Source organism: Trifolium pratense, linkage group LG5 (genome assembly GCF_020283565.1).
Source record: "Trifolium pratense cultivar HEN17-A07 linkage group LG5, ARS_RC_1.1, whole genome shotgun sequence".
Taxonomy (NCBI): domain Eukaryota; kingdom Viridiplantae; phylum Streptophyta; class Magnoliopsida; order Fabales; family Fabaceae; genus Trifolium; species Trifolium pratense.
In genome coordinates this window covers 53,133,624-53,159,101 of record NC_060063.1, presented here as the reverse complement: position 1 = coordinate 53,159,101, position 25,478 = coordinate 53,133,624, and the positions used below count along the sequence as shown (strand labels likewise).

At 33.2% G+C, this 25,478-nt stretch overlaps 1 protein-coding gene and 1 pseudogene across 5 annotated transcripts; both read right to left on the bottom strand.

The window, feature by feature from the left end:
* Window positions 1–475: 475 nt before the first annotated feature.
* LOC123887098 lies at window positions 476–3,669 on the bottom strand (annotated as a pseudogene).
* Window positions 3,670–3,947: 278 nt separating this feature from the next.
* On the bottom strand, window positions 3,948–22,440 carry LOC123887097 (ABC transporter A family member 7-like). Of its 5 annotated transcripts, none has more exons than XM_045936383.1 (18): window positions 22,349–22,440; window positions 21,898–22,231; window positions 21,344–21,423; window positions 21,063–21,210; window positions 20,413–20,532; window positions 20,223–20,332; window positions 19,396–19,554; window positions 18,763–18,925; window positions 18,562–18,687; window positions 18,367–18,450; window positions 17,076–17,428; window positions 16,391–16,591; window positions 16,150–16,259; window positions 15,969–16,053; window positions 15,381–15,509; window positions 15,169–15,274; window positions 15,000–15,088; window positions 3,948–4,455 (listed from the first exon to the last, which is right to left on the bottom strand). In XM_045936383.1, exons 1-18 carry the CDS (start codon window positions 22,415–22,417, stop codon window positions 4,156–4,158), a joined length of 2,766 nt encoding a protein of 921 aa, XP_045792339.1. In that variant the 5' UTR covers window positions 22,418–22,440; the 3' UTR covers window positions 3,948–4,155. The 5 variants fall into 5 exon arrangements, with proteins under 5 accessions (XP_045792339.1, XP_045792337.1, XP_045792340.1 ...); XM_045936381.1 differs by lacking the exons at window positions 15,000–15,088; window positions 15,169–15,274; window positions 15,381–15,509; ... (12 more) ...; window positions 21,898–22,231; window positions 22,349–22,440 and adding exons at window positions 4,903–4,991; window positions 5,079–5,184; window positions 5,293–5,421; ... (12 more) ...; window positions 10,861–11,176; window positions 12,110–12,418; XM_045936384.1 differs by lacking the exons at window positions 15,000–15,088; window positions 15,169–15,274; window positions 15,381–15,509; ... (12 more) ...; window positions 21,898–22,231; window positions 22,349–22,440 and adding exons at window positions 4,903–4,991; window positions 5,079–5,184; window positions 5,293–5,421; ... (12 more) ...; window positions 10,861–11,176; window positions 12,110–12,313 and having other exon boundaries at window positions 3,948–4,478.
* Window positions 22,441–25,478: the final 3,038 nt, after the last annotated feature.

The window sequence follows — 25,478 nt, the reverse complement described above, 5'->3', positions numbered from 1 at the left end:
AAATTATTTTTATAACAAAAGATAAAATGAAGTCAAAGTCAAACTGTATCTATATAAGCTATGTTTTCATTATCTATCCATTAGAGCTTATGAAAATAAGCTGAAAACATTTTATAGATTTGTCATTAGCTATTTTCATAAGTTCTCTCAAACAGTATCACAATTGTAGAACCATATGATATGGACATATTGCCGGGAATACGGGCTAAGCGAATAGGGTAAAGAGGCTAGTTTGAAATGCGAACATGAAATGAAATGTGAAAAGGTTAGCTTTGCTTTCCCCAATCTGCCAAGATAGAGGAAAGACGAATAAGAAACACTAAAATCTCTTTTATAGGTATTTAAACACATCCAAGATATCCTATGTCTAAACAGCTCGTGGCAACATAAACAATGGCACATTGTATTGTCAATTTCCATTATAAAATAGCTGTATCCATGCACAGCACCACCTATTGATTCAATTTTATGTCAGTCTGTCATCATACATTGCCCTACAAGGATGTTCCATACCTTTCTCCACAGTAATGCCTGCTATCTCATATGGAAATAAATAAACCAATATATAACATTTAAAATCTATATAGACAAATAAATACTTCGAGCACATTTGATACCAAACTAGCCATGATATCAGTGTAATTCATAGTGAAGCATTTGGAAACATATTATCAGACACAATTGTTCAAACAAAAAGTCAGATGAACATGATTTTATAGGTTCAGACATAGTTTGAAATTGCGGTCCCCATAATACATAAAGGGTCTTGAGGTCTTCGCATATCGGCATCACAACCAAAAGTTTGACCACATATTTTACCACAGTATAAAACTTTGCAGCATAATTGCAACCACAGTTTCATTTCAATTATCTAATCTGCTTTCTCACCAAGTGCTTTAGATTTCTTCAATGATTTCAGCTCATCAATCAACTGAATCAAGTTGTCGTAAGAGTGTCCACCTTCCTCAATAGTCCTCTTGGCATCATCGCCAAACTTTTTTGCCCTCATCCTCATTTCTTTGCTCGTCTGAGCACTTCCCATCAAAATCTCAGCAGCCTTTGCAATCTTCCCTTCTAACCACTGCCTCTACACTAAAGCTATTCCATATCTTGTTTTCTTTTGCTCCAACTGCGGACCCCTATCTTCAAAACATCAACAAGCAACTTCTCATTTTCAAATTGTTCAGCAAACATTGGCCATGTGATCATTGGCAAACCAACGCTAAGGCTTTCAAGAATCGAGTTCCAACCACAGTGAGTCACAATTCCTCCTGTTGCATGGTGATCTAATATGAGAAGCTGTGGTGCCCAATTCCATATTGTTAGAATATAGAAAATATTATATTATTTGTTGAGAAAATATCTCTATGATTTGGTTTGTTTATTCTTAGCCCTATAATAAAGGGATTTAGTTTAGATTTAAGTTTATTCACTTGGTTATAAATACCAAGGTAGTTTTATTAATGTAAATAGTAATGTAAATATTGTAATTAGGGTTATTGACAAGTATCAATAATATTTTATTGTTCCTTATTATTTTCTCCTATTATTTCACCTAAATTCCCCAAATTTCAACATGGTATCAGAGCCATGATATCCACCTTGAAACATAATTCCGCTGCAATTTCTCCCGAGAATAATTAATTCTTGGTTATTCTTCACTTTACCTTTTTTATCTTTTTTTCATATAAACCCTAGCCGTCATTAGAATTTATTTTTATTTTGTTCCACACCTTTGTGGTTCTTGTTTACCCCTTTGCTTTCTTTTCTAACCCTTATTGATATGTTACTTAACACATGCAGTCACATGCCAATTTTCCATGAACCCTTTACCTTTAACCACCGTTTTTTCCCAAGATTGATCATCAGTCTCTCTTGATCTTGTTTTGGTGGCCTAATTACCTGTTTTGTGATACCTTAATCTGCGGGCATACCCCGTTTGTGATCCCTTAATCCGCGGGCATACCCCGTTTGTGATCCCTTAATTTGCGGGCATACCCCGTTTGTTATCCCTTAATCTGCGGGCATACCCCGTTTGTGATCCCTTAATCCGCGGGCATACCCCGTTTGTTTTCCCTTAATCCGCGGGCATACCCTGTTTGTGATACGTTAATCCGCGGGCATACCCCGTTTGTGATACTTTAATCTGCGGACATTTTTACTTAATTTGATATGGATTCATCTCTTCGGTCGCTGCTTTACTACTTCTTTGATTGCTGCTCTTTATGGCTTGCTATCAATGGATTTAATTTATTTTTAGGGTTAATTTTGTAACAAGCTTAAAGCTTAGTAAGCTTTAGCTTGAGGGGGAGTGTTAGAATATAGAAAATATTATATTATTTGTTGAGAAAATATCTCTATGATTTGGTTTGTTTATTCTTAGCCCTATAATAAAGAGATTTAGTTTAGATTTAAGTTTATTCACTTGGTTATAAATACCAAGGTAGTCATACTATTTTATTAATGTAAATAGTAATGTAAATATTGTAATTAGGATTATTGACAAGTATCAATAATATTTTATTGTTCCTTATTATTTTCTCCTATTATTTCACCTAAATTCCCCAAATTTCAACACATATGATATAGCCCTTGTTGCTTTCTTTCATTCTTTCCTCAAAATCTTGCAGGAAACATTCTCCATTCTCTACATCTCTATCATTTTTCCTTACAACCCAGATAAAATTATGACCTGGATTTTCAAGCCCATATGCAATTTCTACAAGCTGAGCATGAAAAAGCCTAGTAAGGCTTCCAAAACTTACATACAACACAGACTCATTTTGCTTTGAGTTAAGCCAATTTAGCAATTCTGTCTCTTTTCCAATGCTCTTCTCCATGTTTCCCCTATTAGCCTTTCTTTCATCATCCTTGTTAGCTCAAGTTGAAACTTGTCCTATACTCCAAGATTTGATCCTGATTGTTGTTTTACTAAGTTTCTCATAATCACTTTCAAGTTCATGAAAACTATTGTATAATGTACCATAGTTTCTTAATTCTGAATCAAAAAATAGTTCAAAATAAGCAGTGGTAGCATTTGTAGCCCTTATCCAATCCCGAAGCTGCAGACGAGTCATCTCAATAGTATGAGGCAAACAAAGAATAGTAAATTTCTGTGTATTAGAAACTAAATTATCACGAGGTCTATACTTTCTGACAAAATAAGTTGCACAATTAGAGAAGTAGCTTGAGCTGTAATAGTAAAGCCTCGGAATGTTTAGTTTTGCAGCGGATTCCACAGTCCAAGGGTACATCATATCAGTGATTATACAATCTGATTGAAGATCTTGAAATAGAACCTCAATTTGATCTTGGAGCATGGACATTCCATGACTGATTTTACCAAGCATTTCTAAGGAAGTTCTATCATTGACATCCTTGACGTTTTCAACTCCATCAGGGAGACCAACTTGGGATGAAGGGAACTGAATAAGCTGAGTTTTGATAGAGTATCCTGAATTGAAGTCACTGTCTATGGATTTTTGGAATGTTGAAGCATTGGCATGTGTGGCGATGATGGTAACATTAACACCATGCTTTGCAAATAGCCTTGCCGTGTCTATCATTAGAATCATATGGCCAGGAGAAGGATATGGAAGAAAAATTACATGAAGTTGGTTATTGGATTGTTGAGACTCCATTGTTGCTTTTGAAATCTTTGAGGTTGATGTGTGATTATGTTACTTTGACAGTATTTAACCAAGGGTAGTTTATGTTTCTGTGGGTGAGATAGGTTGTTTTTCAATCACTAAGAAACAATTAAAAAATAAAGTCCCCTACAAATCTCTCTCCACTCTCCACAGATTAACTACACAACTACTCTCAAAACTTTATTATTTGCCCCTACAAAAGCCTCTACACTAATGTGACCACTCTTCTTTTTTATCTTTTAAAATTATGTAGTGATTAATCAAGCTACTTAGTAACTGCATGAATACGTTATGGAATATCGATTAACTTATGTTTACTGTATATATCAAATAAAATAGTTAGAACCATCTAACCACATATTTCTACATATTAGCTGATAACATCTGCAGTGATATGACATGTAAAGGTTTGATGTTATCATCAAAATAAATCCTCTGGAGGCAAATCACTTCAACGCTTGGATTTGTACAATACACACACTTAACCTTGCATAGTGAGTAAAAATTATGACAACGTATCAAATGCTTGAGCCTCACGTGCCACCTTAATGAAGACATCTTCTAATCTGGTGTCGGCTAAACCCCATGCAAAAACAGTGAAGTTTCTTTTTGCAACTTCAACAGCTTGGAATACATTCGCTATTTTAACTTCCTCTTTTGGCAACTCAAATTTTTGGGTGCCAGAGAGTTGGTATATCTTGTTGGCATTTGGAGTGAGCTGTTCTACCATTTCCTCCACATCCTTCTCGTGATCCAAAGATGTTGTCATTGTGAACACATAAGTTCCTCCATATCTGCCTTTCAGCTATAACAAAACAACAGCAGTAGCTATAAAAAAAAATAAATAAATCAAACTATACATATTTGGCGGTACATTGGAAAAATAGTGGAAGTATCAGCTTGGATTTTAAGTTGCATTCAAACTTGCATGCCTTAGCTATATAATGACGAAAAATGTCTCAGCGGTTAAGGATTACTCTATTCACGCAGTCAACACAGCACAGTTCAATCTTGACCAATTGGCTCAAATTTTGCATGAGTATTGCAAATATTTTAAACCTGATTTACAAAACTCAAAATCTGAGTCATCCAATCAAAGATCTAACGGCACTGAGCTGCTGACTGCATAAATGCATGTAATCCAAAAGTACGGGGCATCTGAAGATTAAATTAATAGTTTGGATCTGTAAATTAACAAAGTAAACCCATTTAACAGTTTCATTTAGAAATACATTTTGATAAAGAATATCACCTCCTTTGGATTTCCAATGCACTGCAAGCTACCATTTACAAATATTCCTAATCGATCACATAAGGCCTCTGCCTCTTCCATAGAATGTGCTGAAAGCATAAAACCAAGACTTATCAATCTATATATGTAGAAGCAGAATATAGTGCTACAAAATCCATGAAGGAGTGAGAGAATACTAGTCAAAATGATTGCACGGTCCTGTTTTGCAAGCTTGATAACATTCCATAGGCATTTCCTTGAAGCAGGGTCTAATCCAGTACTTGGCTCATCCATATAAACAACCTAAATTTGAATTGACATTGACAACATACGAAAACTTGAATTTTCTTTTTTATTAAGAAAAATGAAAAACAAAAAAATGATCAAATTGGGTCGAAAAGAAAAACAAACTTTGGGGTCCCCAATCAATGAAATTGCAACACTAAGCCTCCTCTTCATCCCTCCACTGTATTTTCCAGCTTGTTTATCAGCAATGCCTCCATGGAAAAGGTTTAAACTCTTCAAAGATTTTTCTATTGCCTGTAACAATAGAATGGAAGATAAATAGTTAAAACTTTCCCTGCCAAACAAATGCTAGCAAAAGAAAATGTTGTTCAAATTGCATTTAACTGCAATTATCTTTTATAGATCCATACTAACAGAAAAATTAGCAATAAAATTTGGTTGAGAATCATGGTTTTCAAGCACCTAAAATGTTTTTTATCTTCTCCACTTTTTCTAAATACTTTTCTCTGAACTGAGATATTTCATTGGTAATCGTAAAAAGTTTGAGTCGTTGTACAAAACTTAACAATGGAATAGTTTGTCGACAAAACTAACATGATGATGTGGAATGATGTTGTTCTACATACCGTTGTCTTAAAATATCGCACAAGAATTATGAAATACTAAATTATCTAATTTCATTTCTCTAACAAACCTTAAACACCTAATTATCGCACAAGAATTCGTGTGAAATGAACTTACTTGAGTCAAGACCGAACCTTTAAGATTTTTAAGTCTACCATAAAAAAGTAGGTGCTCTCTACCTGTCAAGTTTTCCCACAGCAAGCTATAGAATCACGAGGAAAAAAAACTTTAAATTGATACAAATTTGATTTCAGGAAAAACATAAAAAATTGGAGGAAATTTGATTACAGCTTACTTATGCTGTGGGCATACTCCCATGTTACTATATATTCCATCCATATGAGTTCTTATGTCCAGACCTTGAACATATGCCGCACCAGATGTTGGCTTTGTGAGACCAATCATCTATAAGCACACATAAACTGATTAGATTTATAATTTAAGGAGAACCATTCAGAGGATGAAACATCATTCATTGAATCAAAGGTCCATAGATCCTTATATATATGCATGGACCAAGAATCTTTTTTTGTGTTCATTCAGAGGAAGATGTGTTTCAAAACTTATTCCTTTCTCGTGTGAGTAGAAAAGGCTCGATGGATTCGTCTTTAAATCTTATTTCTTTATTTTATAATTTTTTTTGTGGGTGGTAGGGTACATGTAATTTTCCAAAAATATGAATATAGTAAACAAAATCAACTTTTAACTGACCATACTGATAAAAGAAGTCTTCCCAGCCCCATTAGGACCGAGCATACCGAAGCATTCCCCTCGAGGCACAGCAAGGAACAATTCTTTCACTGCAAATTTCCCCGGGTTTCCATCTCTTCCTGGATAGAATTTTTTTAGGTCATCGCAAACAATTGCATGATCAATGGTTGGTTCAAGTAGCAGCTGCTCCACCTTCTCCTTCTAAAGAAAAAAGAAGAAAGCATTTAATACATTATACATTATGCTGGCAAACTAATTCATTCATCTCCAATGCTGAATATGTTAAGAACTAGTTCAAAAAAGAACCACACCAGAGTTGCTTTATTGAAGTAAAACTCGCATGTTGGTGTTAACCTTTCTTACAATAAAAAATCGATGTTCAAAAACGGAAAGGATTGTGTTGAGAATTCCACCACTATTACCGTCCGCTGCTAGCAGCTTGATTGCTGCATTTGGTCTGCCTTCATTGCAGTCTCCAACATCTTTAACGTGTTGGGTGTGGAGGGGTGGATTTAGTCCCATATTTCCTAGAGATATGACCTAAGTAGTGCTTATAATGCTTAGACATTCCTCACCTTATAAGCTAGTTTTGTAGGGTGACTTAGGAAGTTCTAAGAGATTGTAACTGAAGGAAAGTTATTTGATTCTCTAGTAGAATCCATACATAATTAAAGTCCCACTTAGCTATAAACCACATTATACTTGTCACTGAAGTGGCATCATGGTATTACTTTCTAAAATCAGTAGTTGAAACACACCCCCTTGATAGGCATTAGCTATCTTAATTTCTTAATCCATAATAAGGTGAACATATACATATAAGAGTACATTTATTCAATAAATAAAAATCTAACCTCTTGGATGACATCTGGTTTCTCCATCTGAGCCAAAACATTTGACCCTTGCCTTTGAATACTGAGCTTCTTGAATGATGAAAGAGGCTTTTTCTGAAATCCTTTCAAGAAGAAAAGTGGACTTTTTCCACTTCCTGTTGAAAATACTTGATCGATGTAATAAGCAAAAAAAAGCACTACTATCCACTCAGCAAACATGATAATTAAGACCTCTTTCATGCCATTGGTGTTATCACTCAGATCCTGCCACCGCATACCATTAGTCCCAGAATTACTGCCACTGGTGGCAGACTGTGCAAACTCATACAACACACGATATAAAGCAAACCCAGGATACAACTCCATAAAAATGATCCATCCTCCTGCATAAATTCAATAGGTTTGAAGCTGCTAACAATATGGGTACATATAAAGAAGACTGATGGAAATTTATATAGATAAAACTTCTAATCATTAATGAAACCATATAACTTACTCGGAAATGAAGAATCTTCAATAAAAAATTGGAAAAGAAACCCGGATAATAGCCCAGTGCCAAAGACACCTATGTATGCGGTTACTGCAAATAATAAAAATACAAATCAATAATAAGATCTGAGAACTTGAAGTAGCTATAAACAATATAAATACGCTCTTTATGGTAAACAACTTGAAGTGTCTGTCAACAAACCTGTAGCAGTCTTAACATTTGAGAAAAAGGAAGCCAACAGAAATGCCAGCGAAACTTGTAAGTTTATATAGATGAAATAGAACACGAACTGGATGCTGTAGTCATTCAAGGTGAAAAATTTTAATCCTGAAAATGAAGTCAAAAGCTTAAGACAGAATGTGAAAATGCCAAGAACCGAGAGTTAAATGGTAAATATTCTTACCTAAGACAGAGCCGAATATCACAAAGCACAACATGTAGATCACTGATAATACAAGAAAATAACCATATGTAATCGTCCAATATGGCCCGTCACCAAGACCGTGCATTTTCATCATGATTCTTAATTTGTGTTGCTTCTCATAAACCAGTGATGTCAGAACAACCTACATAAAATGCACATAGAGCTTACTCTTGTTGAACCGATAAATACACTATAACATCTACTCTGTTGTGTTTGCATTATTCGATGTTAGATACAGTTGTTGACTTTGAATCTGAGTTATGTATTGTTCTGTGAGCAGAAAATCCAAAAAGAATGTTTACTTGCATCATGTTTACAGACGTATAAAGCTGATTTAGGTAAGAATATTACAGATATTTCAAAAATCAAAATAGGCCAATAGCTACCAATTCTGCAATACAATGTCAGTACTGTCCTCTCAGTTCTGTCAACTTCTCTTATTTCACATGGGCTGATTTCGTGCTGATATATTTGTTCAGATATTTCTACACTTACTGGAAAAAGTTGCAGGATGACCCATGTATAGAACAGACCGCCCAGGAGAGAAGCTATCTCAATCCTAATTGGCGTCTCAGATTTTGGCATTTCCTTTACAAACTCAAATAACATTTTGGTACCAGGTCCCAGCAGAAACTGCAGGTATGCATTGGATATCTGCATGCATAATGATGCTAGGTATCAGTCACTATTTTCTTCCAAGATTCAGATATAGAAAGACCTGTATGTTTTTCAAATAAAAAGTTGAAATATGTATGCAAAGGGGAACTATTATTGTTATGTAAGTAAAATTTACTGATGCAATTAGTCTTGAAATTTGCAATATATTAACTCGATGCTGTATGTACATCATGATCATAGTTTCACTAAAAAATTTCCATTGAAATTATACATTTTGGACGTTGAAATCACTGAGCAAGTTTTTTTGCTTTTCCAAATCAATTCCTGTTGCTAATGAATCAAGTACGTTTATTGAGTTAAATTTAATAGTATCAAATAGAAAAACTGATAGATTCATTGCACAAGCTACCAAGTTGCACGTTCTTTTTAAGCTGAGATTGCGTTTTCTGTTTCGTAGTAGTATATATATCCATTATTAGGGATTTAGGATAGCAGCAGCAAGGAGGATGCAACCATTAAAACAAGTTTTAGATATATACCAAATTTACAGAACGAGGAAATCGCAACAATTCAGTAGGACCAAAATCATTGACACCCTTGTAGTTTGACTTGTACCATACAGTGACATTGAATCCATTCTCATTTGAATTTAGAAAATCAAAAGCTGTCAAATGTCAAAACAATATATAAGCATGAGTATTATCTTCTACACATTATGTATGTTGAAACATAATGATATAAGTACCTGAAACTATTGTATTGATCTCTTGAAGATATAACTGATGGTTGATCTCAGAAGCACTGAACCACCATAAATTTACACCGCGGGCACATATGATATCTACAACATGCACCCCAATTTGTAAATGTAATGAAACAATCTGTTACAGTATGAGTACTTAGCAACAACTGACCGTAACATTATTAATATTGCGCAAGTTTGTGCACAACAAATTTATGACTAATTTTTTTGCGCAAGGTTTGGAAAAGGGCATGATCTATAAGCTAAATATATTATCACTAACAAACTAGTTGCATATTTAGTTGTGTCATGCTGCATTCCAATGATAATCCAAATGCATATATCATTTCCAACCAGTCATTGTCGAGCATTCCACAGACATAAAGACATATTGCCATATAAACACGTCCAGGATATCCTATGTCTACACTCTACACAGCTTGTGGGAACATAAAGAATGGCACATTGGATTGCCAATTTCCATTATAAAACAGCAGTATGCATGCAAAGCAACACATGTTGACTCGGTTATCAGGTAATTCCATACCTTTCTCCACAGTAAAGCCTGCTATCTTGTATGAAAATGAGTTCGCATACTGCTGCATGCCTCCTATCTGGTAGATGTCTGGGAATGAAAAGTTGTCCTGAGGGCAGTGGGTTTGTAGATAAAAAATGGGACGATCCGAAGTGAAAGCAGGTTCAATAAAATTGTTGCTGTCGGGCGTTACTCCAGATCCCTATATTATTTTAAAAGCTTCATCACTAATAACAGAATCCACATAAATAAATAAACTAAAAGATAACATTCACAACCTAGACCAACGAAAAAATACTTCGGAGGTAACCCCAAAAAAAACTCACCAGCACGTTTGTTGCCAAACTAGCCATGATATCGGTGTAATTCATAGTCAATTCACTTGGAAACATATTGTCAGTCACCACTGTGCAATGAAATGACAAGTTAACACGAGGCAAACAAACAAGGCGGAGTGCATGTTTGGTTTCACTTATACAAGAGGCAAAAGCAATTCTATGCGCATAAAATTGTTTTTTATATATTTAGCCGTTATCAAATGAAATTAATTTTTCCTCCATACTAGATTCTAACTTGAAGTTCAATTTTAGAGTTATAGCCTTTAAACTTGACATTTAACCTGAAATTTATTATTTAACTTAATTTGACATGAATGTATCAAAACATAAATCATTTTTACATTCAGTAAGCAATTTGAAACTAAACAGACAGTAAGCAATTTAAAATAGAAACGTTGTAATTAAAAACAAGTTATACTCTGTCCAAAGGAGACATTGTCGGCTGTGAAGAGCATGGTATAATACCAAAACTCGCCGGTCGGAAGTTGCAAGAGAGGAGGCCATTCAGGTGGGTTAGGAACTGCACAGGCTAAAACTTGATTCTGATCGGAATACTGGACTCCACAAACCTTCTCTGAGTCACCACATGTTTCACTGTCGTTGGTACAGATGCAGCCGCATTTGAATTCAGGTTTATCCAATTGATTGTCGACTAAATGTTGGAGGACAACCAGCAATATGCACAGGAACAATGGGAATAGAATCAGCCTAATGTTGGTCTTCTTGTTCCGTTTCTATAAACCAAAAAATGTGTCATGGCATGATAAATATAGCATGGAAGAAACCATAGACATTTTAGTTGTTTTTTTATATCTAGTAAACCAATAGCTAGACTCACACACTTTAAGTGTGGCGAAGTGGAACTGAACCCCAGCTCCTCCAATAAGGTCCCTCATAGCTATCAACTAAGTACGCGACAATTTTTTTTATTACCTAAATATAAGAAACATACTCCCTCCGTACCACAATATATGTCGTTTTGACACTTTTAAACATATTAAGAAAGGTAATTAATGTTGTATGGAAAAGAGGGATTATGAGTTGATTTACAAAATTGTCATTCATTTATGGTATGGAAAAAATAAATTAAAAAATTGAAAGAAGAGAGAGTAATAAATAGTTAAGGGGATAATAGAAAAAATAACATTAAATGCTTCACCGGTAATTTCACCGGTAATATAAAGCCACATATATTGTGTACAAATTTTTTCCCCAAAGTGACATATATTGTGGTACGGAGGGAGTAGTACACTTTTCAAATTTAACTTCCAATAATGAAGTACGGACACAGGCATGGACACCAGACACGACACGAACATTGACACGTCGACACCGATAATAATTTAAGAAAATGACATAATTCAATATAATCATAAGTGTCGGTGTCGTGTCCGACAACGGACAAACTTAATTTGAGGAGTGTTCGTGTTTCAACCATCCACTTTTCAAATTTATCTTCCATTTATACCTTTAATGAGTTTTGTTTTACCTAGAAATCATCTTCCCTATATTTTAGACCAAATATTTGAGGGAAGATCAAAACTATCAAATTTTAAAAATAGAGGATCAAACTGCAATTAAGCCAAAAAAAGAAAGAAAAAAAAACTATACAAAGCATAAATTGTGGCAAGAATGGTTGAAACTTGAAAGGTAAAGCTGAGAGTTACCTGGAAGGTTAAATTCTTCCTGAGAAGAGCGTTTGCTCGAGTACAGAAGCTAGCAGGGGCAGAATTTAGCATCATGTAATGTTGTTATGTCTGTGTCAGTCACTGCAACTTTGCTTTTCTTGGTATGTTGCTTTTTTCAGCCATCCAAGATGGAATGGAAGTATCTTACCAATAACAGTTATGAAGTACAGTGCTATGTAAATAAACAAGTGCTTGTCGTGGTGTCTTATTAATCATCAATTATACTCTGTCTCTGTCAACATTAAAAAATATTGAGTAAATAAGCAAATTAATTAACCATTATTTGCTGCTGTTTATTGCACTGCCTTTTTCTTCTTTCTTTTTTTAACTAAAAATAAACAATATTCATTCATTTAAATTAATAGAATATATCGATGTAATACAAATTTAAATTGCTAAAAATAAAAAAGATGAATCTGCGAGAAAAAACTCACAGCATCCAATGTTAATGATATAAAACGGAAAATTACATAAGCCTACAAATATGACTGTATTGAAGTGTCTGGAATGTCCGTGCCTCCAAATCTGTAGCGTTGATACACAAAAGTCGACATTGAATGGATTTGCACTTGATCGAAAATAATCCTTCAACATGAAATAACTGAACACCGCACAAAGACGATAAAACAAAATAAACCGCACAGAGACGGAACAACAAAATACACAACAAAAAAAAACGTGAAAATCACACTTATTTAATAAAACTTTATCAAAGAAGGGTGATTTTAGGTCAAATCTTGACTTGAAATTGCACACATGATACATACACATCCACCTAAGGTTTTACTCCCTCTGTCCCAAAATATAAGAGCTAGTTTGACTGATGCACGTATGTCAATGCACAATTTTGATCGCTAATATCTTTAATTCTTTGTTAGTAAAAATTATAAAAATTTGATATTTTAAAAATACTCATCAAAACGAATCAAACAAGATATTATATGCTAATATTTATATCTATATATTATTAAAAAATTATGGTCAAAGCAAGATAAATGAATAGTGTCATTTAATCAAATTAGCTCTTATAAAATGAGACGAAGAGAGTATTTATTTTTTGCACATGTTTTACCTTTCCTTCTTTACCTTTCTACTTTTTTTAACTTTTCACTTCATTCTTTTCATTTATCTCTTTGTTGGTGGCTTCTTGGCATCTTGTTCGAGGTAAAACCAATAAAAAAAATTCCATTTTTAAAATTAATTTTTGCCATTACAAAATATTTTTCAAAAAAAATTGGGAAAAAAACTTTTGATTTTTTTATTTCTAAAAATAGATTCTTTTTCTTTTTCAAAATAATTTGGTCCACAAAAATAATAACATAACAAAGTTGAGGCTTAAAGAGAAGTTTTTTCAATAGTAGTTTGAAGGTTGAAAACTCTTTATAGCTTTATTTTAGACAAAAGTAATGCATAGGGCTTTACCAAATTCACTAAAAGAAAAAGGAAGAACACACAACGAAAGAAAAGAGAAATTAGGTTAAAATCTTTTTAAAAAGAAATTTATAATCAGGTATTCCTAACCTATTTTAATGCTAAACTGGAAATCCATCGTAAGCAATTTGGAGTTAGTTTCAATCCAAATATTCTTCCAAGTTCCAACCTTTAGAGTTGGCAATTTCAATCTTTGTCTTATGAGTGGTTAATCAACCTGATGGATTGTTTGATTAGATAGTTTTTGTATCTTATCTGTTGCTAAGAAAAGCAATTTTTATCAATTATCTAAGTGGAGATATTTGAATTTTTCCTAGGCATGTAAAGCATGATTATTAATTGTCACAATTCCACTGATAATAATAACACTACTATAAAAGCTTTTGTCAAAAAAATAATAATATTACAATAGTAATACATCACAAAATACACAATGCTTCTGCATTAAGAAATCACTAAAGTAGTAGTAAGAAAAAAAGACTCTTTAGTAATTTATAGCATTGCACAAATACACAATGCTTCTACCTTTAGAAATCACTAAAATACTGAGAAAGAATCTTGCACAAATCACTCCAGCTTGTTGTACAGTACACATAATACTTAACCTTATGAATAAAAACTATGACCAGGTATCAAATGCCTGAGCATTGCGTGCTACCTTAATGAAGACATCTTCTAATGTGGTATCGGCTAAACCCCATGCAAAAACAGTGAAGTTTCTTTTTGCAACTTCAACAGCTTGGAATACATTCGCTATTTTAACTTCCTCTTTTGGCAGCTCAAATTTCTGGGTGCCCGAGAGATGGTATATCTTGTTGGCATTTGGGGTGAGCTTTCGTACCATGTTCTCCACACCCTTCTCGTGATCCGAAGATGTTGTCATTGTGAACACATAGGTTCCTCCATATCTGGCTTTCAGCTATGACAAAACAACAGAAGTAGAAAAAAATGTCAAACAATACATTGTTGAAATTTGTGTTCATAAAAATACATATGGTTTAAATTTGCAATTTCTGTTTGGTTGTAAATTGAAAAAACAATGGAAGTGTATGTGATTAGCTTGGATTTTTTAAGTTACATTCAAACTTGCATACATTAAACATATAATGATGAAAAGATTGTCAATTGCAATCTATATTTTCAGTTAAGGATTCCTACACTCGCGCAGTCAGCACGATTCAGTTAGATCTGGATCGATTGGCTCAAAATTTGAGTGAGCATTTCAATTATTTTTGAACATTTTTAAGTTCAAAATTTGAACAATCCAATCAAGATCTGACGGTGCTGAGCTGATGAATGTATGTTATACTTGACAGCGGGGAATCCAAATCAATAAATTTATAATTTGGTTATGTAAATTAACTGTTTATACACAAATCCATTTAACATTTTCATTTTGAAATACATTTTGATAAAGCATATCAGGTGAGCAACGTACCTCCTTTGGATTTCCTATGCATTGCAAACTACCATCTACAAAAATTCCTAATCGATCACATAGCGCCTCTGCCTCTTCCATAGAATGTGCTGAAAGCATAAAACACAGATTTATCAATCTATACAGAGAGAGAGAGCTACAAAATCCATGAAAGAGTGTGTGACATTACTGGTAAGAATGATTGCACGATCCCGTTTTGCAAGCCTGATAGCATTCCATAGGCATTTCCTTGAAGCAGGGTCTAATCCAGAACTTGGCTCATCCATATAAACAACCTAAATTTGAATCGGCATTTTTTAAAATATCAAAACTTCAATCTTCCTTTTTATTAAAAAATGAAAAAGAAAAAAATGATCAAATTGGGTTGAAACAAAAACAAACTTTGGGGTCTCCAATCAATGAAATTGCAACACTAAGCCTCCTCTTCATCCCTCCACTGTATTTTCCAGCTTTTTTATCAGCAACCCCTCCATGGAAAAGGTTTAAACTCTTCAAAGATTCTTCTACTGCCTGTAACAATAGAATGTAAGATAAATAGTTACAGTACAATTTTCCCTTCCAAACAAATGCCAACTAAAGAGAAAGTTGTTCAAATTGCATCTTATCCGCAATTATCTTTTATAGATCCATACTATTCACAGAAAAATACGCGATAAAAATTGGTTGAGAAACATAAGCACCTAAAATGTGTTTGTCATTTCCACTTTTTTCTGAATAAAACTGAGATGTTTCATTGGTAATCATAAAAAACAAAGATGAACAATGTAATAGTTAGTAGACAAAAGTAACACATACTGTTGCATTAAAATATCACACAAGAAATATGAAATACCAATGTTCTAATTTCATTGCTCTAAGTAACCGAAAACACCTATCTATACTTAACACTCCTAACATAATCAGACTCTTAACACAATGATAATAATCTTAATATTTAAAACAGTAAGAATTCCTGTGGAATGAACTTACTTGAGTCAAGGCTGAACCTTTAAGATTTTTTAGTCTGCCATAAAAAAGTAGGTGCTCTCTACCTGTCAAGCTTTCCCACAGCAAGCTATAGTATCATGAGGAAAAATATTAGAAACTTCTTTCGATTATTACAAATTTGATTTCAGGAAAAACATAAACATTGGAGGAAATTTCAGCTTACTCATGCTGTGGGCATACACCCATGCTAGTATATATTGCATCCATATGAGTTCTTATGTCAAGGCCCTCAACATATGCCACACCCGATGATGGCTTTGTGAGACCAATCATCTATAAATACATGTATATGCTGATTAGATTTATCAATTAAGGAGAAAATCATTCAAAGGATGACACATGTACATGCTGATTAGATTTACCAAGCGTTTAAATATATTGAGTAAAATCATCTTTTAACTCACCATACTGATAAAAGAAGTCTTCCCAGCCCCATTAGGACCAAGCATACCGAAGCATACCCCTCGAGGCACAGCAAGAAACAATTCCTTTACTGCAAATTTCCCTGGATTACCATCTCTTCCTGGATAGAATTTTTTTAGGTCATCACAAACAATTGCATGGTTAATGGTTGGCTGAAGTAGAAGCTGCTCCACCTTCTCCCTCTTAAGACAAAAAGAAGAAAGCATTTAATAAATTTTGCATGTAAGTAAGCCACATGTGGCAAACCAATTCATTCATCTCCAATTCTGAATATGTTAGGAACCAAGTTAAAAATCCACCTTAAGAAAACCCCACTTGGATTTCTCTATTGAAGTAAAAGACTTAACTTGGTGTTAATTGTTTTATTATAAAAAACTGATGTTCGAAAAAAGGAAAATTGTGGCCGGAAGAAAAGTTATTTGGTTCTCTAGTATAATCCATACCTAATTAAAGTTCACGGCCCTAGCTGTCCTAAGTCATTGATGTTTTGTAAACCATGCTAATACTCCACGCTGAAGTAGCATCATGATTCATGACATTAATTTATAAAACCAGTTCGTGAAATGATCCCCTCGATAGATATTAGCTATCTTAAATTTTGAATCCATTAGGTTAACATATATATATATAGTAAGAGTACATTTATTCAATACACATAATGCTAACCTCTTGGATGACATCAGGTTTCCATGTGTGCGCCAAAACGTTTGACCCCTGCCTTTGAATACTTAGCTTCGTCTTGAATGATGAAAGATGTTTTTTCTGAAATCCTTTTAAGAAGAAAAGAGGACTTTTTCTACTTCCTGTCGATAATACTTGGTCGATGTAATAAGCAACAAAAAGAAATACTGTCCACTCAACAAACATGATAATTAAGACCTCTTTCATTCCATTTGTACTATTACTCAGATCCCGCCACCGCATACCATCAGTCCCCATGGAGGCAGACTGTGAAAACTCCCATAATCCACGATATAAAGCAAACCCGGGATACAACTCCATACAAATGAGCCATTTTCCTGCAGAAATAGCATAGGAAATCACCACGCTATAAGGTTAAAAGCTGACAGAAGAGGCCTGTGATCCATATAAGAGACTCAAATAATTTCTGAATTTGTAAATGACAATTGATAAGCTATAAAAGCATAAATGGCAACTTTGTATCATAAGCACAGAAGATTCAAGATCTTTTGGTGTTTCTGAATCTTCAGGGTGATACTCATCCTCTTTTTCTATTTCCTTGCCGATATCCATATGCGGTGCTTCTCATCCACTTTTTTCGATTTCCTGGTCCATATAAGGAGTAAGGACTACTTAAACCTTATAAGCACTGCCTGTGCCACATCTGTAGTTGATGTGACTCTCAAGACACCTTTCAAGCTCAGAACTAGACAACTAGAACCTGGATGAATGCGGTGGAAAAACATGGATCTCAAACAGTAATGTCTGGAGCGAGACTTGAGAGTTCCTGTCAGTCGTGTTTGGAAGCATTTGACACTGGCAATTTGGCAATAATGTGCTAGTAGCTGTTCTATCTCTACTGTGTTGGAAATTTGGAAAGTAATTTTGTTTTTGTGGTTTATGTGAAGATTATTGTTCTATCTAGATTTACTTCTTTCCATTAAAGGAAAGCAATCCCATTTAATTTTTTGAGGATTCCATAAATTTATCCCACCGTGAAGGACCTACAAACCCAGGACGTTGAAGACATCTTTAACAAGATTAAGCTCAATGGGATTTGGATTTGAACTAAAAAATGCTAGTGTTTGGCTTAATTAATAGTAAATGTGGGTGCATTTGGTCATATAACTTACTTGGAAATGATGAATCTTGAAGAAAATAGTCGAAAAGAAATCCGCCTAATAGCCCAGTTCCAAAGGCATGGGTCCATATAAAGAAGCTGATGGAAATTTATATAGATAAAACTTCTAATCATTAATGAAACCATATAACTTACTTGGAAATGAAGAATCTTCAATAAAAGATTGGAAAAGAACCCCGGATAATATCCCGGTGCCAAAGACACCCATGTATGCGGTTACTGCAAATATTAAAAATACAAGTCAATAATAAGATCTAAGAACTTGAAGTAGCAAGAAACAATATAAATACACTCTTAATTGTAAACAACTTGAAGTGTCTGTCAACAAACCTGTAGCAGTCATAACATTTGAAAAAACAGAAGACAACAGAAATGCCAGTGAAATTTGTAAGTTTATATAGATGAAATAGAACACGAACTGGATGCTGTAGTCATTCAAGGTAAAGAATTTTAATCCTGAAAATGAAGACAAAAGCATAAGACAGAATGTGAAAATGCCAAGAACTGAGAATTAAATGGTAATATTCTTACCTAAGACTGAGCCGAATATCACAAAGCACAACATGTAGATCATTGATAATACAAGAAAATAACCATATGTAATCATCCAATATGGCCCATCACCAAGACCATGCATTTTCATCATGATTCTTAATTTGTGTTCCTTCTCATAAACCAGTGATGTCAGAACAACCTACATAAAATGCACATAGAGCTTACACTTGTTGAACTGATAAATACACTATAACATCTAGTCATGTATTGTTGCGTGAGCAGAAAATCGAAAAACAAAGTTTACTTATGTTGGTATTTAATATTATTTATTTGATATAGGCATAAATTTGTAAATATACTCTAGAGTATACTAGATAAGTTTTAGCATAGCATATTCCATAGTGCATATTCCTTTTTAAATTAATGCTCTTAATTGTAGAATTGACTATATAATAGAATATCCGTGATACTCTTGATACACACGGTTTTCGCCATATGCCTCTTGTATTCTCTTACTTTTTCCCTTTCAATAACTTACATCATGGTTACAGACATATAAAGGTGATTTAGGGACAGGCAAGAATATTACCACAACAATTTAAAAACTTAAAATTGGTCAATAGCTACCTATTCTTGCTGATATACATGTTCAGATATCGCTGCACTTACCGGAAAAAGTTGAAGGATGACCCATGTAAAGAACAGACCACCCAGGAGAGCAGCTATATTGATCCTATATGAAGTCTCAGATTTTGGCATTTCCTTTACAAACTCAAATAACATTTTGGTACCAGGTCCACACAGAAACTGCAGGTACGCATTTGATATCTGCATACATAGTGATGCTAGATATCAGTCACTATTATTTTCCAAGATTCAGATAAAGAAAGACTCATTTTTTTTATAGGCAAATGCTATCTAGTGCCCCCAGGGCACTTGTTAGCAAAGTGGGAAAATACATACATTGGGAAATTATGACCATTATGTTAAGTAAAATTTACTGATGCGGTTAGTGTTAAGATTTGCAATCTAGTAAGTCAATTCTGGAAGTACATCATGATCATAGTTTCAATAAATTTTTCCATTCAAATGATATATTTTGGAAATTGTAATAATTAAGCATGTTTTCTAGGTAGCTCAAATATATTCCTACGCCAATGAATAAACTACATGCTTTGACTTAATATTTATATATAATTAAAAAGTTGATAGATTCATAGCACAGACTACCAAGTTGCATATTCTTTTTTATCAGCTGAGATTGAGTTTAGAAGTAGTGCGTTCGTGTGTGTGTGTGTGTGTGTGTGTATATATATATATATATATATATATATATATATATATATATATATATATATATATATATATATATATATATATATATATATATATATATATATATATATATATATATATATATATATATCCAGTATTAGGGATTTAGGATAACAGCAGCAAGGAGGATGCACTGATTAAAACAGGTTTTAGATATATACCAGATTTATAGAACGAGGAACTCGCGACAATACGTCACCCTTTTTTTTGGTTCCATTGTACCATACAGTGACATCGAATGCATCGTCATTTGAATTTAGAAAATCAAAAGCTGCCAAATGTCAAACAATGTATAAAAATGAGTATCATCTTTGGCACGTTATGTATGTCGAAAAATAATGATAAAAGTACCTGTAATTATCGCATTGATCCTTCCTTCGGATTTCTTTCTTTTATAACTTTGATATATCTCATTGTTGATATCATCAGAACTGTTACGCCAAAAGTTTATACCCTGACCACATCTGATGTCTAAATCAAGTGGAAATAAATTCAATCATTAACAGTTACAAAAATCCAAATTTTATATAACATTATGCTCCCCTTCATTCGTTAATGTATTGAAACAATCTGTTACAGTTGGAGCCTTTAAGTTCAAGTCAACAACCAGCAGACAAGGTTTTGATAAGGACATGATGAGTCTACAGCTACATATTCTCACTAACAAGCTATTTGAATAATTAAATTTCTGTCAGCATGCATTTCAATGCTTTCTGAAACACAAAAGCAACAAATGAGATTGATTGCATTCAACCTATCCCAATATTAATCCACACACAGACACATATATCATTTGGAACCAGCAATAATCAAGAATTGCATAGCCATAAGGACATATTTCCATATAAACACATCCAGTCCTGTCTGTGTCTACATGACTCGCGGAAACATCAAGAATGGCTGATTGGATTGTCAATTTCCATTATAAAATAACAGTGTGCATGCACAGCAACATCTTTTTATTCGATTTGATGTCTATTATCATACAATACATTACATACCTAGCTGGATAGTTTTGCCTTTTATCTTGTAGGGAAATGAGATTCCAGAGTTGTTCTGAGGACACTGAGTTTGTAGATAATAAACTGGAACATCCGGAGTGAAACCAGATTCAAGAAAATTGGTGGTCCCAGGCAGTGATGCAGACCCCTGTATTATTTTCACAGTTGCAACAACAACATCAAAATCCACAAAAATAAATAGACCAATAAATAATATTTAAATTCTAAACAGACAAATAAACACTTCAAATTTGCAAAAAAAAAAAAAGAAAGAAACTCACCAGCACATTTGTGTAAAAACTAGCCATGATATCAGAAAAATCCACAGTGGGTGCACTTGGGAACATATTGTCAGACACAACTGTGCAAAGAAAAGACGAGTAAACATGAGGCAAACAAACAAGACTAAGTACAAAAAAATGATCATATACATTCAAGCATGGTTTTAAATTGCGGTCCGCAAACACAAAGGCTTCATTCGATTCGCAAAAGGTAAATACTAGACAAAATAAAACAGCACAAGACAAACTTTAAGATATTAAACAAAAATTGACATTCGGTTCAGCGAGGAACAAGAATTTCAATTTTTGTCCGATCCCTGTAACAGTTTTAGAGTTAAACACTGAAGTTCCGAGTTGTCACGTACGGTCACTTATTTTTTAGCAAATCAAACCGACTCTGAAGGTCTTGAAGTCTAGCGACCGCATTGCAACCACAATTTTGACCGTGCAAAAATAAGTTTTGCAATATAACCGCAACCACAATTTAAAATCACATGTTATCAAAATTACTTGCAATTGAAATACATAAAAATAATCAAAAAGAAAAGTTATACTTTGTGCAAAGGACTGATTTTCCGCTGTAAAAAGCATGCTAAAAGGACAAGACTGGTTTTTCTTGCAGTACACGGCAGGGAGTTGCAAGAGAGGAGGCCATTCAGGTGGATTAGGGATTTTACAGAAAATAGCTTGAGTTTGATCTGAATATTGAACACCACAAAGCTTCTCTGAATCATCACAGGTTTCTCTCTGATTGGGACATACGCAACCGCATTTGAAGACAGTAGTTTTATCATTTAGATAATCGATCAAATTTTGAAGAAGAACCAATAAAACGCAAAGAATCAATGGGAGTAGAATGAGTCTAACGTTGGTCTTCACGTTCCGTTTCTGTAAAAAGCGTTTTCATGCAAATTGCATGAAAAAAACACATTCAGTACGTAAATTGAATAATTGAATTATGAATAATCGATTGTTTGAATTGTGTAGTGTTAATTACGTACGTACCTGGAAGGTTAAGCTCTTTCTGAAAAGCGCGTTTGCTTGAGTCCAGAAGCTGGACTGATTTAGTACCATGTTTTACGTGTATTGGTTTTCTCAGCTAATTTGAAAATATTCTTACAGTGTTAAGTATATATAGGAGTTTAATTATATTATTATTAGTATAATCATCATCACTTGGAAATCACTTGGAAATGAGTCATGACATAATTTCTTTGTTGTTTGAAAATTAATACGTATTTAATGATGACGCGTAAATTTTATTTTTTGACGTAACGGAAAAAAACTGTTTTAATCACAACAAAAAATCAGAATCAGAATCATAATTTTTCTTAAATGTTCTCTTCATCCATGTCATGACTCATATTAAATTAAATAATTGATTTTTTTTTAATCAAAATAATTGATATTTTGTATCTTCAAATACCTAAAAAACTAAGCTTATAGTTTTTTTTTGTTACAAAAACTAAGCTTATACTAATAGGGACATCACACACACACATATATAAAATTTTTAATCACTAAACTACACAAGAAAAAAAAAACCTAAAAACTACAAATTTATTCAAAAAAAAAAAAAAACTATTACCTCAGTCTCAAAATATAAAATTTATTTGATAAATTTAATTATTAAGAGAGAAATCTTTTATTTCTCTTTTTTTTTTATCAGAAATTAAAATCATCTAGATATCAAGGTCGAAAACAACATCCCACATTCTCACTATGTTGGCACCTCACGACGTTCTCATCGTCTACTTATAACTCATGTTAGATTAAAAAGGAAGAAAAAAAATTGCGAGGGGAATAGGACTTGCCCCAAAGAAACAAGAGGAAATACAATCTTTTTTTGAAACAAGAGGAAATACAATCTTAAAACCTTATAAAATGGGACAACAACATTTTTTAACTTTTTCGTCAAAAAAGAAAATTACTTTTTTTTAATTCCCAGACAAAATATCAATTACAACATAAAACTACATAATTTGACGTCAAATTTGGGTGAACGTGTTTAGTGTAACGATATTCATTAATTGAATTAATTCAAGACATTTATACAATTATTTAATACATAACAATTTCGTGTCCAAATTCAATGTCATATTCATCATTTAAATTTTTTATTATTTTTAAGGGTCATGTGTACTTATAGAGCACATGTTAAAATGTTTACAATATTCAAAATTGAAAAAACAATTTATTAAAAAAATACATTACAAAAACAAAAATGAAATAATAATACTGAGCAAGAAAAGAATATTGATTATAATAAAAAATAAATCATTAATAAACATTTTATTTTTTTCTTAATTTAACATTATCTTGTACTTTTGTTCCTACTCTACTCCTTTTGTCCTTATTATAATAATATTCATCGGTAAAGTTCCAACTTCCAAGGTGGTTGAGGTAATAAATTTGTGAAGAAAATGTGTTACATTTACATATTCATCGGAAATGGATTGTCTCCAGTGCATATTTCACTGGAGGGTATTCAGTGACAATCTCAACTCTTCATTATTTTTTGTTATGATTGAATTGTTTGAAAAAAAAAAATTTGAATGGCTTGGATTTAATGGGAGAGTAATGTGACATGAGAGGACCTGCTCCCATATTCATCACCCAGCTAATCATCATATACATATAGTAAAAGAAGATACCTATGAAATGCCTTTTCTACCCTTTTTTTTCACACATTATATTATTATAATAATGATTATACTCTCTTATAAAAATTACTTTATATTTTATTTCTACTATTTATATGGGACATATATTTATACTCATATTAATAGGATGACCTAATTTTTTTTGTGATTTCTATGGACTTATGTTTCTACTCATATGTTAATAAAGTTGTTCATTTTTTATAATTTCTTATTGTGTTAAGTATATATAGGAGTTTATATTATTAGTATAATCATCATCACATGAAAATGAGTCATGACATAATTTCTTTCTTGTTTGAAAATTAATACGTATTTAATGAAGACCCGTAAATTTTATTTTTTGACATAACGAAAAAAGGATTTTTTTAAATTTTTTTGGAAAATGATTGTTACAGCGAAAATAACTTCACGAACGGAACACGAATGTGCTGGCAGCCTAAATCCACACTTCCATCACTTACTTATTTAATTAATTACTCTTCATTAAAAAATAAATAATAAAACCAAACCCCCCCCCCCCCCTTTCTTCTCTATGCATTTTTTTAATCTCCTTCTCCCGAGCTTCTCTCTGTCAAATTCTTGATTGGTTTTTCATTTATTTTACTTTCAAACTCATGAACCCAATTGCCCAATTGAAGTCTCTTTCAATTACCTCTCATTGTTGTGAAAGAGATGAAAAGATCTTGAGAAATAGAAGTTTCTTTAAGTTGTTAAGGAATTGGTGATTTTTCCTTTTCTTTAGTTCAATGTTTTTAAGGTGTTAATCCAAACTCAAATGACGTTGGTATTGGTATTTCGTTAATAGTTAAAACTGAGGAATAATAGCTTTGTAAATAGCGGCAAGATGGATTCAGTATTTTTTTATTAACTTTTGAGATGTGAGATGATAGAACATAGGACACACCTGTTGAAAAAATAGAAATCCACGTTTTTTTAGTAAGGTAAGGGGTAACTTGGTAAGAGTTGCTCCTGGTTTTTTCTGGGTGAACGTTGATTCATGTGTAAGTTTGATGATTTGAGGTGTATATAAAAAAAAAATGAACTTTGCTATAATGGATCGGAGAGCAGGGTTTGATGATTTGAGGTGTATAGAAAAAAAATGAACTTTGCTAGATTTAGTGAGAAAGAAATGTCAAGCGGTTAATTAAAAGAGTAAGCAAGTGGTTCGTGAGATATTCGTGAAAAATTATTCGTTGTATATAGCAAAGTTTTTTTTTTATACAAGAGAGACCAATAACCCGGAAAAGATCAATCCGGATCCTCGGCTGCCGCTACCTCTGCAGCTGCCTCTGCTGCAACATTTTCACCCTTTAGATTAATCCAACGCCAGGATATTGAGCACACAATTTTTTAAAATAAAATTATAAAAATAAACTATTCCATTTTCTTTCGCCACTTGAACACCAGAAGACGTTGCGGCGGAGTAGTTCAAGAATGACTCCCAATGAAGGAAAGGAAGTCGAAATACTATA

Excerpts from the sequence above, each read along its gene's own strand:
- LOC123887097 (XM_045936380.1), bottom strand. The coding sequence starts at position 12,184 with ATGATGCTAAATTCTGCCCCTGCTAGCTTCTGTACTCGAGCAAACGCT. Across the intron at positions 6,664-7,316 it reads AACCAGATGTCATCCAAGAG|AAGGAGAAGGTGGAGCAGCT; the intron begins GTTAGATTTTTA and ends TTTTTTCTTTAG. Across the intron at positions 6,157-6,462 it reads AGACTTCTTTTATCAGTATG|ATGATTGGTCTCACAAAGCC; the intron begins GTCAGTTAAAAG and ends GTGTGCTTATAG.